This window comes from Microcaecilia unicolor, chromosome 3 (genome assembly GCF_901765095.1).
Source record: "Microcaecilia unicolor chromosome 3, aMicUni1.1, whole genome shotgun sequence".
Taxonomy (NCBI): Eukaryota; Metazoa; Chordata; class Amphibia; order Gymnophiona; family Siphonopidae; genus Microcaecilia; species Microcaecilia unicolor.
The window spans coordinates 185,757,885-185,774,973 of NC_044033.1; the positions used below are offsets into that span (position 1 = coordinate 185,757,885).

Consider the following 17,089-nt stretch of genomic DNA (forward strand, 5'->3'; position numbering starts at 1 on the left):
ATAAAGATGTTGGGACTAGGGTGTAAGTGATGAGGAATCCAAGGTGTTGAAAGCACACTTCCTGAAGGATATGAACAGAATGGAGGAGTGGCCTAGTGGTTAGGGTGGTGGACTTTGGTCCTGGGGAACTAAGGAACTGAGTTCAATTCCCACTTCAGGCACAGGCAGCTCCTTGTGACTCTAGGCAAGTCACTTAACCCTCCATTGCCCCATGTAAGCCGCATTGAGCCTGCCATGAGTGGGAAAGCGCGGGGTACAAATGTAACAAAACAAAAAAAGTCACTCATGAGATTGGATAGCAGAGCCGGTAGTGGGAGGCAGGGCTGGAGGTTGGGAGGCGGGGACAGTGCGGGGCAGACTTATACGGTCTGTGCCAGAGCCAGTGGTGGGAGGCGGGACTGGAGGTTGGGAGGCAGGGATAGTGCTGGGCAGACTTATATGGTCTGTGTCAGAGCCGGTGGTGGGAGGCGGGGATAGTGCTGGGCAGACTTATACGGTCTGTGCCAGAGCCGGTGGTTAGGAGGCGGGGCTGGTGGTTGGGAGGCGGGGATAGTGCTGGGCAGACTTATACAGTCTGTGCCCTGAAGAGCATAGGTACAAATCAAAGTAGGGTATACACAAAAAGTAGCACACATGAGTTGTCTTGTTGGGCAGACTGGATGGACCATGCAGGTCTTTTTCTGCCATCATCTACTATGTTACTATTAAGACATCGATAGATGAAGTGGCTGTGCTTGTAGGCGGCAGCCACTGCAAGGCACTTCGTGAATACCCTGGGTGCTGAGGATAAGCTGAAAGGGAGTACCCGATACTGGTAACAGTGTTTCAGAACATAATGGTGCTGGGGGTGGATGAGTACCTGGGTGTAGGCACTCTTCAGGTCAAGGCACAAGCCAATCATTGCAAGAAGTGAGCGGAAGGATGGTAGACAATCATCTTGAACTTTTCCCTCCTGATAAAGGAGTTGAGCTCACATATGTGAAGAATGGGTCATATCCTTCTAATTTCACTAGGGATGATGAAAGAGCTGGAGTAGAAGCTCTTGACTCTTTGCAAGACAGAGACCTACTCTAAAGCAGGATTCGCAAGACAGCTGCAATTGCAGATGTGTATTCTGTAAGTTACACGCATAAGTGGGTGCTCCACCCATGTGTATGCCCCCTTGTATTTACAACTGTGCTACTTACATGCATCTTTAAAGACAAGCGCTTACCCATGAAAGTGATAGAATGGCACCTAAGCATACACTTACATGCTAAGTGCTATTATCCTCTAATTTTATATGCACAATTGGCATATAAATGCAGACACCCAGTTACAGAATTGCCCTTTCTGTGACTGAAGGTTGTCTGGCACCTATTAGGAATCCCAAGACAGGGACTATGAAAAGTTTAAATATCAGGAACAAGGGACAGAAGTGATTCTCTAGAAATGGATTTTATGCCAATGTGACATCATGAATAGGGCAAGTTTCTTGTCAATGCCATACCAGCAGAGAAAGCTACGCTCAGTGTTGTCTGAGTCTGAAAACAGTGCTGTATCATAATGTGAGGGTGAGAGCGAGGGTAGACAGCAACTCCATCTCTAAATCTGGATGCACCTATTTAAAAGCATTATTATGTGCTTGCAGGAGGTGGAGGGTTCCAATGTTGCAGATGTGCCCGAGTGACCAGTGGAGACTATATAGAGTCTTAGATTCAGTTTTGTGGTGGGGATTGCTTAGCTGGACAGCATGGGGGGGAGAGGAGTGTCTCTCCCTGCAGGTGGTGGAGCTTGTAGTGGGCTTCAGTCTAGAGCTGCTCTTTTGTTTTTTCTGTAGCAGTCTGTCCCGGTTTCCTCACCACAACAGATTCTCTGTATTTCAGGCCTCACAGTAGAATGAAAGATACAATTTCCATGCCACCTGGGATGAAGGAAGAGGGAGTCGGGGGGGGGGGGGGGGGGGGGGGCTGGCATTGAGAAGAGATCCCAACATGATGGGCCACATGTTCTAGAGGCCTCAGATTTCACAGGAACAGTATTAACAACCTAGTGGGTCACGGCTCTTTTTGAAAGTTACAACCTACCACTGGTGCCAGTGCTGGGCCTGTTGGGAGGAGGGAAATGCCTGTTGTACAGGGTTTGTTTTCTTTGTTTCCTTTTTGAGGAGGAAAAGTTGTGCATCGCTGAAGCTGGCACAAAACAGACTAATGAGTAAGTGGGAGGGCACAAAGTAAGAATGCCTGCGCATGCTCAGGAAACCTGCAAAGGTTTGCCTGAGCTAGAGGAGATCTACACACAGAGCTGCATTACCCCTGCTTGTTGACAGAGAAAACAAAGTTACTTACCCGTAGCAGGTGTTCTGCAAGGATAGCAGGATACATATCCTCGCAGTACAAATGACATCATCCAATGAAGTCCAGCACAGGAACTTTACTCCCGAATTGACCTTCAAAACTTTTTGAGCCTGTTCAACTATGCATATGTGCCATTTTCCATCTACCACTATGGCATGGGACCACATCAGTCCATTTGCTAGTACAAGATGAATATTATTCCTTGGGGAGGTGAAAGGCTATGAGAGATTTGCATCCTGCTGACCTCTGTGAACACCTGCTGAATCCATTCTTTTTTAAGTTCCACATTCTCTCCGCCCCTATTTTCTATCAATGGTTCACAGTTATTCTTGATAAGGACCTTACTTTCCATCTGCAGCCTTCTGTTATTCAGAAATGTTTCTTCTCCTTTAAACATTTCCTCATTTTTTGATCATTCTTCCTTTTTAAAACCATGGTTTGTAATAAAGGATCCTATTGTACACCATCCTTACCTCCCTCTCCCCACCCCCACCCCTTAGCTCTCTCACTTTTTTTTTTGCCCTTCGTTTATTTTATTCCTCTGTAAACCACATAAATGTTATTTTCATCATAGTAACATAGTAGATAACGGCAGAAAAAGACCTGCACGGTCCATCCAGTCTGCCCAACAAGACAACTCATGTGTGCTACTTTTTGTGTATACCCTACTTTGATTTGTACCTATGCTCTTCAGGGCACAGACCATATAAGTCTGCCCAGCACTATCCCCGCCTCCCACCACCGGCTCTGGCACAGACCATATAAGTCTGCCCAGCACTATCCCTGCCTCCCAACCTCCAGTCCCGCCTCCCACCACTGGCTCTGGCACAGACCGTATAAGTGTGCCCCGCACTATCCCCGCCTCCCAACCTCCAGCCCTGCCTCCCACTACCGGCTCTGCTATCCAATCTCGGTTAAGCTCCTGAGGATCCATTCCTTCTGAACAGGATTCCTTTATGTTTATCCCACGCATGTTTGAATTCCGTTACCGTTTTCATCTCCACCACCTCCCGCGGGAGGGCATTCCAAGCATCCACCACTCTCCATGAAGAAATACTTCCTGACATTTTTCTTGAGTCTGCCCCCCTTCAATCTCATTTCATGTCCTCTCGTTCAACCGCCTTCGTATCTCTGGAAAAGGTTCATTTGCGGATTAATATCTTTCAAATATTTGAACGTCTGTATCATATCACCCCTGTTTCTCCTTTCCTCCAGGGTATACATGTTCTGGTCAGCAAGTCTCTCCTCATACGTCTTGCTACGCAAATCCCATATCATTCTCATAGCTTTTCTTTGCACCGCTTCGATTCTTTTTACATCCTTAGGAAGATACGGCCTCCAAAACTGAACACAATACTCCAGATGGGGCCTCACCAACGACTTATACAGGGGCATCAACACTCCCTTTCTTCTGCTGGTCACACCTCTCTCTATACAGCCCAACAACCTTCTAGATACAGCCACCGCCTTGTCACACTGTTTCGTCGCCTTCAAATCCTCAGATACTATCACCCCAAGATCCCTCTCCCCGTCCGTACCTATCAGACTCTCGTCACCTAACACATACGTCTCCCGTGGATTTCTATTCCCTAAGTGCATCACTTTGCATTTCTTGGCATTGAATTTTAATTGCCAGACCTTAGACCATTGTTCTAGCTTCTTCAGATCCTTTTTCATGTTTTCCACTCCCTCCGGGGTGTCCACTCTGTTACAGATCTTAGTATCATTCGCTAATAGGCAAACTTTACCTTCTAACCCTTCGGCAAGGTCACTCACAAATATACTGAACAGAATCGGCCCCAGCACCGATCCTTGAGGCACTCCACTACTCACCTTTCCCTCCTCCGAGCTAACTCCATTCACCACCACCCTCTGGCGTCTGTCCGTCAACCAGTTCACCACTTTAGGTCCTATCTTCAGCCCATCCAGTTTATTTAAAAGCCTCCTGTGGGGAACCGTGTCAAAAGCTTTGCTGAAATCTAAGTAGATTTCGTCCATAGCTTGTCCCTGATTCAATTCTCCTGTCACCCAATCAAAAAAACTCAATGAGATTCATTTGGCACGATTTCCCTTTGGTAAAACCATGTTGTCTGGGATCTTGCAACTTATTGGCTTCCAGGAAATTCACTATCCTTTCCTTCAGCATCGCTTCCATTACTTTTCCAATAACTGAAGTGAGGCTTACCGGCCTGTAGTTTCCAGCTACTTCCCTATCACCACTTTTGTGAAGAGGGACCACCTCCGCCATTCTCCAATCCCTCGGAACCTCTCCTGTCTCCAAGGATTTATTAAACAAATCTTTAAGAGGACCCGCCAGAACCTTCTGAGCTCCCTTAATATCCTGGGGTGGATCCCGTCCAGTCCCATGGCTTTGTCCACCTTTAGCTTTACAAGTTGTTCATACACACTCTCTTCTGTAAATGATGCTGTATCCACTCCATTTTCATTTGTACTTTTTCCAGTCCATCGCGGTCCTGCTCCAGGATTTTCTTCTGTGAAAACAGAACAAAAGTATCTATTTAGCAAATTTGCTTTTTCTTCATCACTATCTACATAGCGGTTCGCAGTATCTTTTAGTCTCACAATTCCCTTTTTAGTCATTCTCCTTTCACTAATATACCTAAAGAAATTTTTGTCACCCCTCCTTACATTTCTAGCCATTTGTTCTTCCGCTTGTGCTTTCGCCAGACGTATCTCTCTCTTGGCTTCTTTCAGTTTCCTCCGGTATTCCTTCCAGAAATACACAAAAACTCAAGAACAGGAACACGGGAACGCCAACTCTTTAGCCTTTATTTTCTCAGCCATTTGTTTGGAGAACCATATCGGTTTCCTTTTTCTATTGCTTTTATTTACTTTTCTTACATAAAGGTTTGTGGCCCTATTTATAGCTTCTTTCAGCCTGGACCACTGTCCTTCCACTTCTTGTACTTCCTCCCAGCCCATCAGCTCCTTCCTCAGGTATTCCCCCATTTTAGTAAAGTCAGCACGCTTGAAATCCAGGACTTTGAGTTTTGAGTGGCTGCCCTCCACTACAGCAGTCATATCAAACCAAACCATTTGATGGTCACTGCTGCCCAGGTGGGCACCCACTCGGACATTTGACACGCTATCCCCATTTGTGAGCACCAGATCCAGCGTCGCTCCCTCCCTCGTGGGTTCCGTCACCATTTGTCTGAGCAAAACACTTTGGAAAGCATCCACGATCTGTCTACTTCTCTCCGATTCCGCCGATGGAACCTTCCAATCTACATCCGGCAGATTGAAATCTCCCAGCCACAGCACCTCCCTCTTCTTTCCTAACTTTTGAATATCCGCGATCAAATCCCTATCTAGTTCCTCCAGTTGTGTCGGAGGTCTGTAGACAACACCCATGTGGACTGAGGTTCTATCATCTCTTTTTAAGGTGATCCATATCGCTTCTTCTTTTCCCCAGGTCCCTGTCATTTCAGTCGCTGTGATATCATTTCTCACATACAGAGCTACTCCTCCACCTTTACGACCCTCTCTATCCTTCCTAAATAGATTATAGCCTGGTATGTTTGCATCCCATTCATGGGAACCATTTAGCCACGTCTCTGTGATTGCAACAATGTCTAAGTCTGCCTCCACCATCAGGGCTTGAAGGTCATGAACTTTATTGCTTAGACTGCGAGCATTTGTGGTCATCGCATTCCATCTATGGTCATCGCATTCCATCTACATTTCCTACATTTACATAAGAACATAAGAATAGCCATTTAGCCAGTATTCTGTTTCCAACAGTAGCCAATCCAGGTCACAGGCAAAATCTGAAATTATAGCAACATTCCATGCAGTATACCAAATAAAATTTAAGTATGAACTAAGTTATTTGGAGCACCTGGCTCTTTTGGGAGCAGATTCAACCACCATGAAACAGTGAAGAAGCTGCTACTTCTCAAATCTGGCAACCTTCTGAACTCTTCTTGTTAAGAGGAGAAAAAGAGATGGGGAGGAGGTCTCCCACATTCTTATGTGAACCTCCTCCAGGATTCTGAGAATGGGCACCATCACAGCGGGGGAGTCGGAGAAACTAAACAAATTCTCTGTAACCTTGGAGGATGTAATGGGTCAGTTCAGCAAGCTGAAGAGTAGTAAATCACCGGGACCTGATGGTATTCATCCCAGAGTATTAATAGAACTAAAAAATGAACTTGCGGAGCTACTGTTAGAAATATGCAATCTGTCCCTAAAATCGAGTGTAGTACATAAGTACATAAGTACATAAGTAGTGCCATACTGGGAAAGACCAAAGGTCCATCTAGCCCAGCATCCTGTCACCGACAGTGGCCAATCCAGGTCAAGGGCACCTGGCACGCTCCCCAAACGTAAAAACATTCCAGACAAGTTATACCTAAAAATGCGGAATTTTTCCAAGTCCATTTAATAGCGGTCTATGGACTTGTCCTTTAGGAATCTATCTAACCCCTTTTTAAACTCCGTCAAGCTAACCGCCCGTACCACGTTCTCCGGTAATGAATTCCAGAGTCTAATTACACGTTGGGTGAAGAAAAATTTTCTCCGATTCGTTTTAAATTTACCACACTGTAGCTTCAACTCATGCCCTCTAGTCCTAGTATTTTTGGATAGCGTGAACAGTCGCTTCACATCCACCCGATCCATTCCACTCATTATTTTATACACTTCTATCATATCTCCCCTCAGCCGTCTCTTCTCCAAGCTGAAAAGCCCTAGCCTTCTCAGCCTCTCTTCATAGGAAAGTCGTCCCATCCCCACTATCATTTTCGTCGCCCTTCGCTGTACCTTTTCCAATTCTACTATATCTTTTTTGAGATACGGAGACCAGTACTGAACACAATACTCCAGGTGCGGTCGCACCATGGAGCGATACAACGGCATTATAACATCCGCACACCTGGACTCCATACCCTTCCTAATAACACCCAACATTCTATTCGCTTTCCTAGCCGCAGCAGCACACTGAGCAGAAGGTTTCAGCGTATCATCGACGACGACACCCAGATCCCTTTCTTGATCCGTAACTCCTAACGCGGAACCTTGCAAGACGTAGCTATAATTCGGGTTCCTCTTACCCACATGCATCACTTTGCACTTGTCAACATTGAACTTCATCTGCCACTTGCACGCCCATTCTCCCAGTCTCGCAAGGTCCTCCTGTAATCGTTCACATTCCTCCTGCGACTTGACGACCCTGAATAATTTTGTGTCATCGGCGAATTTAATTACCTCACTAGTTATTCCCATCTCTAGGTCATTTATAAATACATTAAAAAGCAACGGACCCAGCACAGACCCCTGCGGGACCCCACTAACTACCCTCCTCCACTGAGAATACTGGCCACGCAATCCTACTCTCTGCTTCCTATCTTTCAACCAGTTCTTAATCCATAATAATACCCTACCTCCGATTCCATGACTCTGCAATTTCTTCAGGAGTCTTTCGTGCGGCACTTTGTCAAACGCCTTCTGAAAATCCAGATATACAATATCAACCGGCTCCCCATTGTCCACATGTTTGCTTACCCCCTCAAAAAAATGCATTAGATTGGTGAGGCAAGACTTCCCTTCACTAAATCCGTGCTGACTTTGTCTCATCAGTCCATGTTTTTGTATATGCTCTGCAATTTTATTCTTAATAATAGCCTCCACCATCTTGCCCGGCACCGACGTCAGACTCACCGGTCTATAATTTCCCGGATCTCCTCTGGAACCTTTCTTAAAAATCGGAGTAACATTGGCTACCCTCCAGTCTTCCGGTATTACACTCGATTTTAGGGACAGATTGCATATTTCTAACAGTAGCTCCGCAAGTTCATTTTTTAGTTCTATTAATACTCTGGGATGAATACCATCAGGTCCCGGTGATTTACTACTCTTCAGCTTGCTGAACTGACCCATTACATCCTCCAAGGTTACAGAGAATTTGTTTAGTTTCTCCGACTCCCCCGCTTCAAATATTCTTTCCGGCACCGGTGTCCCCCCCAAATCCTCCTCGGTGAAGACCGAAGCAAAGAATTCATTTAATTTCTCCGCTACGGCTTTGTCCTCCTTGATCGCCCCTTTAACACCATTTTCGTCCAGCGGCCCAACCGACTCTTTGGCCGGTTTCCTGCTTTTAATGTATCTAAAAAAGTTTTTACTATGTATTTTTGCTTCCAACGCTAATTTCTTCTCAAAGTCCTTTTTTGCCCTCCTTATCTCCGCTTTGCATTTGGCTTGGCATTCCTTATGATCTATCCTGTTACTTTCAGTTGGTTCTCTTCTCCACTTTCTGAAGGATTGTTTTTTGGCTCTAATGATTTCCTTTATCTTACTGTTTAGCCACGCCGGCTGACGTTTAGTCTTTTTTCCCTTTTTTCTAATACGTGGAATATATTTGTCCTGAACCTCCAGGATGGTGTTTTTAAACAGCATCCACGCCTGATGCAAGTTTTTTACTCTGCGAGCTGCTCCTTTCAGTCTTTTTTTCACCATTTTTCTCATTTTGTCGTAATCACCTTTTCTATAGTTAAACGCTAGCGTACTTGATTTCCTAGTTTCACTTCCTTCAATGCCAATATCAAAACCGATCATATTATGATCACTGTTATCAAGCGGCCCTCGTATCGTTACCCCCTGCACTAGATCATGAGCACCACTAAGGACTAAGTCTAGTATTTTTCCTTCTCTTGTCGGCTCCTGAACTAGCTGTTCCATGAAGCTGTCCTTGATTTCATCAAGAAATCTTATGTCCCTTACGTGTACAGATGTTACATTAACCCAGTCTATATGCGGGTAATTGAAATCCCCCATTATTATTGTGTTGCCCAGTTTGTTTGCGTCCCTGATTTCCTTTAACATTTCCGCATCCGTCTGTTCGTCCTGGCCAGGCGGACGGTAGTACACTCCTATCACTATCCTTTTCCCCTTTGCACATGGAATTTCAATCCACAGTGATTCCAAGGAGTGTTTTGCTTCCTGCAGAATTTTCAATCTATTTGATTCAAGGCTCTCGTTAATATACAATGCTACCCCTCCACCAATCCGATTCACCCTATCACTACGATATAATTTGTACCGGAAGACTGGAGGGTAGCCAATGTTACTCCGATTTTTAAGAAGGGTTCCAGAGGAGATCCGGGAAATTATAGACCGGTGAGTCTGACGTCGGTGCCGGGCAAGATGGTGGAGGCTATTATTAAAAATAAAATTGCAGAGCATATACAAAAACATGGACTGATGAGACAAAGTCAGCACGGATTTAGTGAAGGGAAGTCTTGCCTCACCAATCTAATGCATTTTTTTGAGGGGGTAAGCAAACATGTGGACAATGGGGAGCCGGTTGATATTGTATATCTGGATTTTCAGAAGGCGTTTGACAAAGTGCCGCACGAAAGACTCCTGAAGAAATTGCAGAGTCATGGAATCGGAGGTAGGGTATTATTATGGATTAAGAACTGGTTGAAAGATAGGAAGCAGAGAGTAGGATTGCGTGGCCAGTATTCTCAGTGGAGGAGGGTAGTTAGTGGGGTCCCGCAGGGGTCTGTGCTGGGTCCGTTGCTTTTTAATGTATTTATAAATGACCTAGAGATGGGAATAACTAGTGAGGTAATTAAATTCGCCGATGACACAAAATTATTCAGGGTCGTCAAGTCGCAGGAGGAATGTGAACGATTACAGGAGGACCTTGCGAGACTGGGAGAATGGGCGTGCAAGTGGCAGATGAAGTTCAATGTTGACAAGTGCAAAGTGATGCATGTGGGTAAGAGGAACCCGAATTATAGCTACGTCTTGCAAGGTTCCGCGTTAGGAGTTACGGATCAAGAAAGGGATCTGGGTGTCGTCGTCGATGATACGCTGAAACCTTCTGCTCAGTGTGCTGCTGCGGCTAGGAAAGCGAATAGAATGTTGGGTGTTATTAGGAAGGGTATGGAGTCCAGGTGTGCGGATGTTATAATGCCGTTGTATCGCTCCATGGTGCGACCGCACCTGGAGTATTGTGTTCAGTACTGGTCTCCGTATCTCAAAAAAGATATAGTAGAATTAGAAAAGGTACAGCGAAGGGCGACGAAAATGATAGTGGGGATGGGACGACTTTCCTACGAAGAGAGGCTGAGAAGGCTAGGGCTTTTCAGCTTGGAGAAGAGACGGCTGAGGGGAGATATGATAGAAGTGTATAAAATAATGAGTGGAATGGATCGGGTGGATGTGAAGCGACTGTTCACGCTATCCAAAAATACTAGGACTAGAGGGCATGAGTTGAAGCTACAGTGTGGTAAATTTAAAACGAATCGGAGAAAATGTTTCTTCACCCAACGTGTAATTAGACTCTGGAATTCGTTGCCGGAGAACGTGGTACGGGCGGTTAGCTTGACGGAGTTTAAAAAGGGGTTAGATAGATTCCTAAAGGACAAGTCCATAGACCGCTATTAAATGGACTTGGAAAAATTCCGCATTTTTAGGTATAACTTGTCTGGAATGTTTTTACGTTTGGGGAGCGTGCCAGGTGCCCTTGACCTGGATTGGCCACTGTCGGTGACAGGATGCTGGGCTAGATGGACCTTTGGTCTTTCCCAGTATGGCACTACTTATGTACTTATGTACTTGGGTGAATCAAGGAATTGGAGGATATCCAATGTTTCTGCTTTGGGCACCTCCTCCATCTCTAGCCATCTCTCTCAAAAACTCAATGGAACTGCGCTCCTCTGGTGGGAATTTACATCTCTCAAGAGGTGGAGAGGGATCTGATGGAAAACCCAGGGACCCCTCTTTAGAGAAGACCTCTGTTTTGACCTCAGATTCCCAGGACTGCTCGGAATCACTTAGAAAAATACTTCAATTGAGAAGTACAAGTCCCTGCCTGTTTTGATCTTCTAACCCAGGTCAGGCTTTGGGCAAAGGTGCAAAAAACACCAATGATCTCTGATGGAGCTTTCTGCCCCGATGGAGCAGTGCAGTCCTTCAAGGTCTTGGTGTTGAAGAGTCTCCAGCAGGCAGTGTATGAGACTCAAAATTGGATGGACCCCACACTGTCCTCAACATTAAGGATGTTGAAGCAGCAGAAGCAGAATCATGTCAAGCAAAGAAGCACTCTTCCTTTCCCAAACTTCACAAGCTATTCCTCAAAAGATGCCATCAACAAAAGGTATGGGCATTACAGCAGGAATGGCTACGTTCTTCTGAGTTACTTGGGATGTATCAGAAGCAGGGTCTAAAATTCCTTAGAGACTGATGAATCATCTCTGAAGCTATGGAGGATGAGAAGTCCTCACAATGGGGGAACTTGGAGAACACTGGCATGATGTCAAGGTGTCCCAATCTCTGTGTGCTGACCAGCATCTCAGTTTCTTGGCACCAATGAAGATGAGAATTAATCTTCCCTCTTCTTCATACAGAAATAGGACAATGACACTGTTATATTCCACTGTTCTATCCCCAAGAATATCCTGAATTTACTCTGTCTTATATAATTCTTCACAATGTAACCCATAATTGTACTGCAACCAATTGCACTTCTATCTTTTACAATGTATTGTAAGCCACACTGAGCCCGCAAATAGGTGGGAAAATGTGGGATACAAATGTAAATAAATAAATAAATCTTCTTGTCCCCTTATCAATGCTTGATGTCAAGGGTGATCGATACACCCCAGTGTCTGCTGTAGCTCCAGGACACATGGAGGCTGAAGTTTATGATGCCAGTTTCAATGTCTAGTTTATTGACACTGGCATCATAAATTTCAGCCTCTTTATCATGCTGTTTTTCTCAACCATGAATCCCTCTGAAATCTGTGAACACAGCATACATTGAGAGGGATCTTAATCAAGCTTCAGGCACCACAGGCACCAATTGTGTGTCGTTACAGATATGGTCCTGTTGTACCAGGTGCACTTTTTGAAGCCACTGGTGGTTCTCTTCTGGCAAATATCTAGAAAAATAGCCACAGCGAAATCAAACGACTCATGAAAAATAAACCAAACAACAACAAAAGATCTAAAGAGGCCTACACCAAGCTGATGCAAAAAATAAGACGAAAAAACGGCTAAAAAAACTAACAAAACTAATGGGAAGAGTACTGCACAACAGTGATAAGGAACTTACACAATTTTAGCTAAAAAATATTTGGCAATAACTGACAGAAAAAGTTCTAAGGAGAACATTTAAAAACATGTCAATACCTCCACTAAAAATGTAAGCATGGCATGATCCCATGCCAACAGCGGCAGGTGGGTAATGCATGCACAGTTGAACTGCCTCAAAAATTCTGAAAGTCAGTTCTGGAGTACAGTTCCATGTTGGGCTCCATCGGATGATGTCATTCATGTTAGGACTCCAGTATCCCATTTGTTGGAGAAAAAGATATTTTATGTACTATCCTCTATGTCAGGGACCAGAGGAAGTCAAAATATTTTAAAGCTCATTTTGTATTCTCTCCCTTCACCAAACAACAAAATGAAATACAAAAGCCCAATTATCACACATTTTCCCACTCCCCAAATTACACACCTGGAAAGCCCCCAATTGAACTATTTTATTTATATATTTTGGCATTCATCTTTGATCCCAGGGTATGTTCTGAAGCTCCTCACAAGTCCTTCCACTTATCTTTTTTCCTTTTTTCAAACTCTTAATAGCTGAGAGGTACTCTTACTTGAGAATGCACCTTCCACTCGCCCTTACTGTGCAGTTTCACCTTTCTGTAACATTTCACTCTCACAACATGTGCTCTTATCAGCCTCCTACAGTCTCTCTGCGACTCTCACCTGGTAACAGGCTGCTGTTTGGCATCAGGTTTCCCTGCATTGCGGCTACAATGGCAGGGTTGTGAGCGGCTGCAGACCCCCGCCCTGACAGCAGAGGCATGGTAGGTGAGATGGAAGTCGTTGGTATGGTAGGATATGAAGACGACACATTGACAGGCAGGTTAGGACGCGTGAGAAGACCCCCGGGCATGCTACAGGGGGGGTTACCATGCATTGGCAGGGTGGGGAGGTTAGCAGGCAGGTTAATATTCATGGAGTCCACTACATTACTAGCCAAACTAAATGGGATGGATGAAGGCATTCCACAGGGCATACCGTTACCGGGCACAGCAGAGGGCATGCTGACGGACATGGGTGCAGACTTCAGCGGGACAGCAGGTGGCTGACTGGGGAACAGGGACGGGCCTGCAGGCAAAGGAGGAAGAATCAGCATGTTATATCTGGAAGAGATCACAAATACTAAAGCATAGCATTCAGTGCAGTCAGTCAGTTGACATCAGACTGTGCTGCTGTAGTTATAATCCTCTTACCATGTGGTGCCGAAGCCTGTGCTTGGCTCAACTGTGGTGGTGGTGGTGGTGGTGGTGCTGCTGCTGGCTGAGGACTGCTCTGTGGTGGGGGTGGGGGTGGTGGTTGCTGATTCACTGCTGTCAGTGGCTGCCCAGCTGGCTCGCTTGTAGTCTGGCCTGCAGAGCTGATACAGGTTGCTGTACCAGGGGGCTGGGAGGCTACAATGGCATGGGTTGTGGGTGGCATGGCGTGGGGGACAGGTTGCTGCTGTTGCATTTGCTGGAAGTGCTGTTGCCGTGCTCTCATCTCAGCGTACTTCAGCTGTTCCATGTGGAAGGCTTGTCTATCTGCCAACAGCTGCTGTCTCTGGTACTCCAGCTACAAAAAGGAAGAGAAACTTAGTGATAGCTCACATCTTACACAGTTACAGTTGTACCACACAAGGTGTATTCTCACTTCACTACAAAGAGTTTCCATTCCAAGGCTGTCTAACAGAAAATATTGTCTCACCGCCTCCCTCTCACGGTCCATGATGGTCTCCAGTTCCTCAAAGTGTCTCAGCTTAATCTCCAATTTCTTCATCTGTGTTTCCACCAGCAGCGCCACCAGAGACTTGATCTTCCGTTCCTCCACTGCAGCCAGGTGCTGTGCAAACATTAGAAACATGCAAGAGCTCAAGGAAGTCAAATATAGTATAACATGACAAACCCAAGTCCATACAATCCTCTGCAGCTAATCTCTGACCTGTATGATCCCCTGCACCTTATCCCCACATCTGCATCTTGCTCCCTGTACAATATTGCTGACTCCACATATGATTTTCTGAAACCTGAACCCTTGCACTTCACCTGTCACCCAAAACGCATCTAATGCATGACAATATCAACTCTCAAACCTACCTAAACCTGTATGAAATGTAACTTATTACTGCCTTGCCCAGCAGCAACAAACCACTGGCAGCCTCTGCCCCACAGTATCACCTACTATTCCAGTTGGGCCTTTGAATGGTACAGCTGGATAGTTTTGTGAATTGGTAGCTGTGCTGCACCCAAAAGAACACCTACACCTTGCACTCTTTCAGTAGCTGGGAATGCTCTTCTTACCTTGGCTTTCACAGCGGCTGCAGCAAGAGCAGCAGCTGCAGCCGTGGAAAGGTTTCCTTCTCCGATGTCTCTTTCTACTTTAGTTTTCCTCTCTCCTTCTGGATCTCCTCCCTCCTTCCCACCATCCTCCTGACCTTCTTTCTGTTCTTTGTCCTTCTCCATGTCAACTACACAAGGAAACAAAACACAGAAGTCAAGCATGTGCCCTCCATTCCAGTTCACTCCTGGACAGAAGCTTCCACGAGTAACGATGGCACAGGTAGCACTCCGCAGAGCCATACAACAGTGAGGGCTCCAGGGATAAACAAACAAAAAAAAAAGTACTAGAAAAGTACATCCCTCCCTTCCATGCCTAAATCCCCTTCAGCTAGTTTTTAATTGGTGCTTTTTTATTTCAGTAACAAAACAAAACCCAAAACACCAGCAAAGTTCATATAACAAACAAGACTTCAAATCAAATGGTGACATTATTCTTACTTGTTAAATTTCCTTTCCTTGTGTCCTGCTAGACCAGTCCAAACCAATGGGTTATACCCCCCCCAAACAGCACACAGAGGTTGAGAAACACAATTTTCAGAGACATCACCAGTATAGCAAGTGCAGCCTGGAGCTAGTCAGTATGAAACTAACAAAATAAAAAACATAATGGAACCCCTTGAGGATCTCCAAACCCTCTTCAGAAAACAAGCAATTCAATAAATAAACAGAAATGAGGGAAAATGGCACAAGGTCACTGAAGGCCCAAATAGTCAGCAGATACTTCCAACCCTTCCATCCTCCAGGGTGGGATCCTGAACTGGTCTAGCAAGACTCAAAGAAAGCAGTTGGACTCTGGAACTCATTGCCGGAGAATGTGGTGGCAGCAGCTGGCCTTACGGAGTTTAAGGGGGGTTTGGACAGATTCCTGAAGGAAAAGTCCATTCAACCGGCTGACAGGGTAAAAACTCTTTGGCTTATTTTTTTTTTTAATACAGGAAGGAAACTAGCCAAGATACCAGGAGTAGCCCGGGGGTGGGGGTGGGGGGGGGAGGGACCTGGCACCAACCAGGGAAGGCTGTAAATAAAAGATTCAGATCCCACTGAGGAACCAAAGGCCTATGGGATATGCAAAGAAGGGGAATAACTTGTGGAGATGGTGAAAACTTTTGATGGCATTACAGTAAATTAAAGGAGGGATCAACCCCTAGAACAACTGCTGATCACAAAGGCATGCTAGGAAGACTGGGCTCTCTACACACAGCCGTCCAAACCTTTTTTAAACTTCGCTAAGCTAACCACCTTTACCACATTCTCTGGCAACGAATTCCAGAGTTTAATTACACTCTGAGTGAAGAAACATTTTCTCCGATTTGTTTTAAATTTACTACATTGTAGCTTCATAGCATGCCCCCTAGTCCTAGTATTTTTGGAAAGCGTAAACAGACGCTTCACATCTACCCGTTCAACTCCACTCATTATTTTATAAACCTCTATCATATCTCCCCTCAGCTGCCTTTTCGCCAAGCTGAAGAGCCCTAGCCACTTTAGCCTTTCTTCATAGGGAAGTCAACCCATCCCCTTTATCATTTTTGTTACCCTTCTCTGCACCTTTTCTAATTCCACTATATTTGTTTTGCGATACGGCGACAAGAATTGAACACAATATTCGAGGTGCGGTTGCACCATGGAGCGATACAAAGGCATTATAACATCCTCATTTTTGTTTTCCATTCCTTTCCTAATAATACCTAACATTCTATTTGCTTTCTTAGCTGCAGCAGCACATTGAGCAGAAGGTTTCAAGGTTTCAACGTTTTCTTGGGCTGTGACTCCTAACGTGGAACCTTGCATGACGTAGCTATAATTCGGGTTCTTCTTTCCTACATGCATCACTTTGCACTTGCTCACATTAAACGTCATCTGCCATTTAGACGCCCAGTCTTGTAAGGTCCTCTTGTAATTTCTCACAATCCTCCCCCGATTTAACGACTTTGAATGTTTTTGTCATCAGCAAATTTAATTACCTCACTAGTTACTCCCATCTCTAGGTCATTTATGGCCTAGTGGTTAGGGTGGTGGACTTTGGTCCTGGGGAACTGAGGAACTGAGTTCGATTCCCACTTCAGGCACAGGCAGCTCCTTGTGACTCTGGGCAAGTCACTTAACCCTCCATTGCCCCATGTAAGCAGCATTGAGCCTGCCATGAGTGGGAAAACGTGGGGTACAAATGTAAAAAAAAAAAAAAGTTAAAAAGTAGCAGTCCCAGCACAGACCCCTGGGGAACCCCACTAACTACCCTTCTCCATTGAGAATACTAACCATGTAACCCTACTCTGTTTTCTATCTTTTAACCTGTTTTTAATCCACAATAGAACAATACCTCCTATCCCATGACTCTCCAATTTCCTCTGGAGTCTT

The 17,089-nt window shown here is 45.2% G+C and overlaps 1 protein-coding gene across 4 annotated transcripts in view; it reads right to left on the bottom strand.

Moving 5' to 3' along the window:
* SMARCC2 (SWI/SNF related, matrix associated, actin dependent regulator of chromatin subfamily c member 2) overlaps positions 1–17,089 on the bottom strand; it is a 58,755-nt gene that overhangs the window by 6,875 nt on the left and 34,791 nt on the right. For 2 of the 4 annotated variants that reach the window (XM_030196765.1, XM_030196764.1), the window contains exons 24-27: positions 14,693–14,859; positions 14,100–14,234; positions 13,610–13,967; positions 13,080–13,484 (exon numbers count right to left, since the gene is read on the bottom strand). In XM_030196765.1, coding sequence (XP_030052625.1) covers positions 13,080–13,484; positions 13,610–13,967; positions 14,100–14,234; positions 14,693–14,859 — 1,065 coding nt within the window. The remainder of the gene's footprint in view (positions 1–13,079; positions 13,485–13,609; positions 13,968–14,099; positions 14,235–14,692; positions 14,860–17,089) is intronic. The other 2 variants (XM_030196766.1, XM_030196767.1) reach the window with 2 other exon arrangements.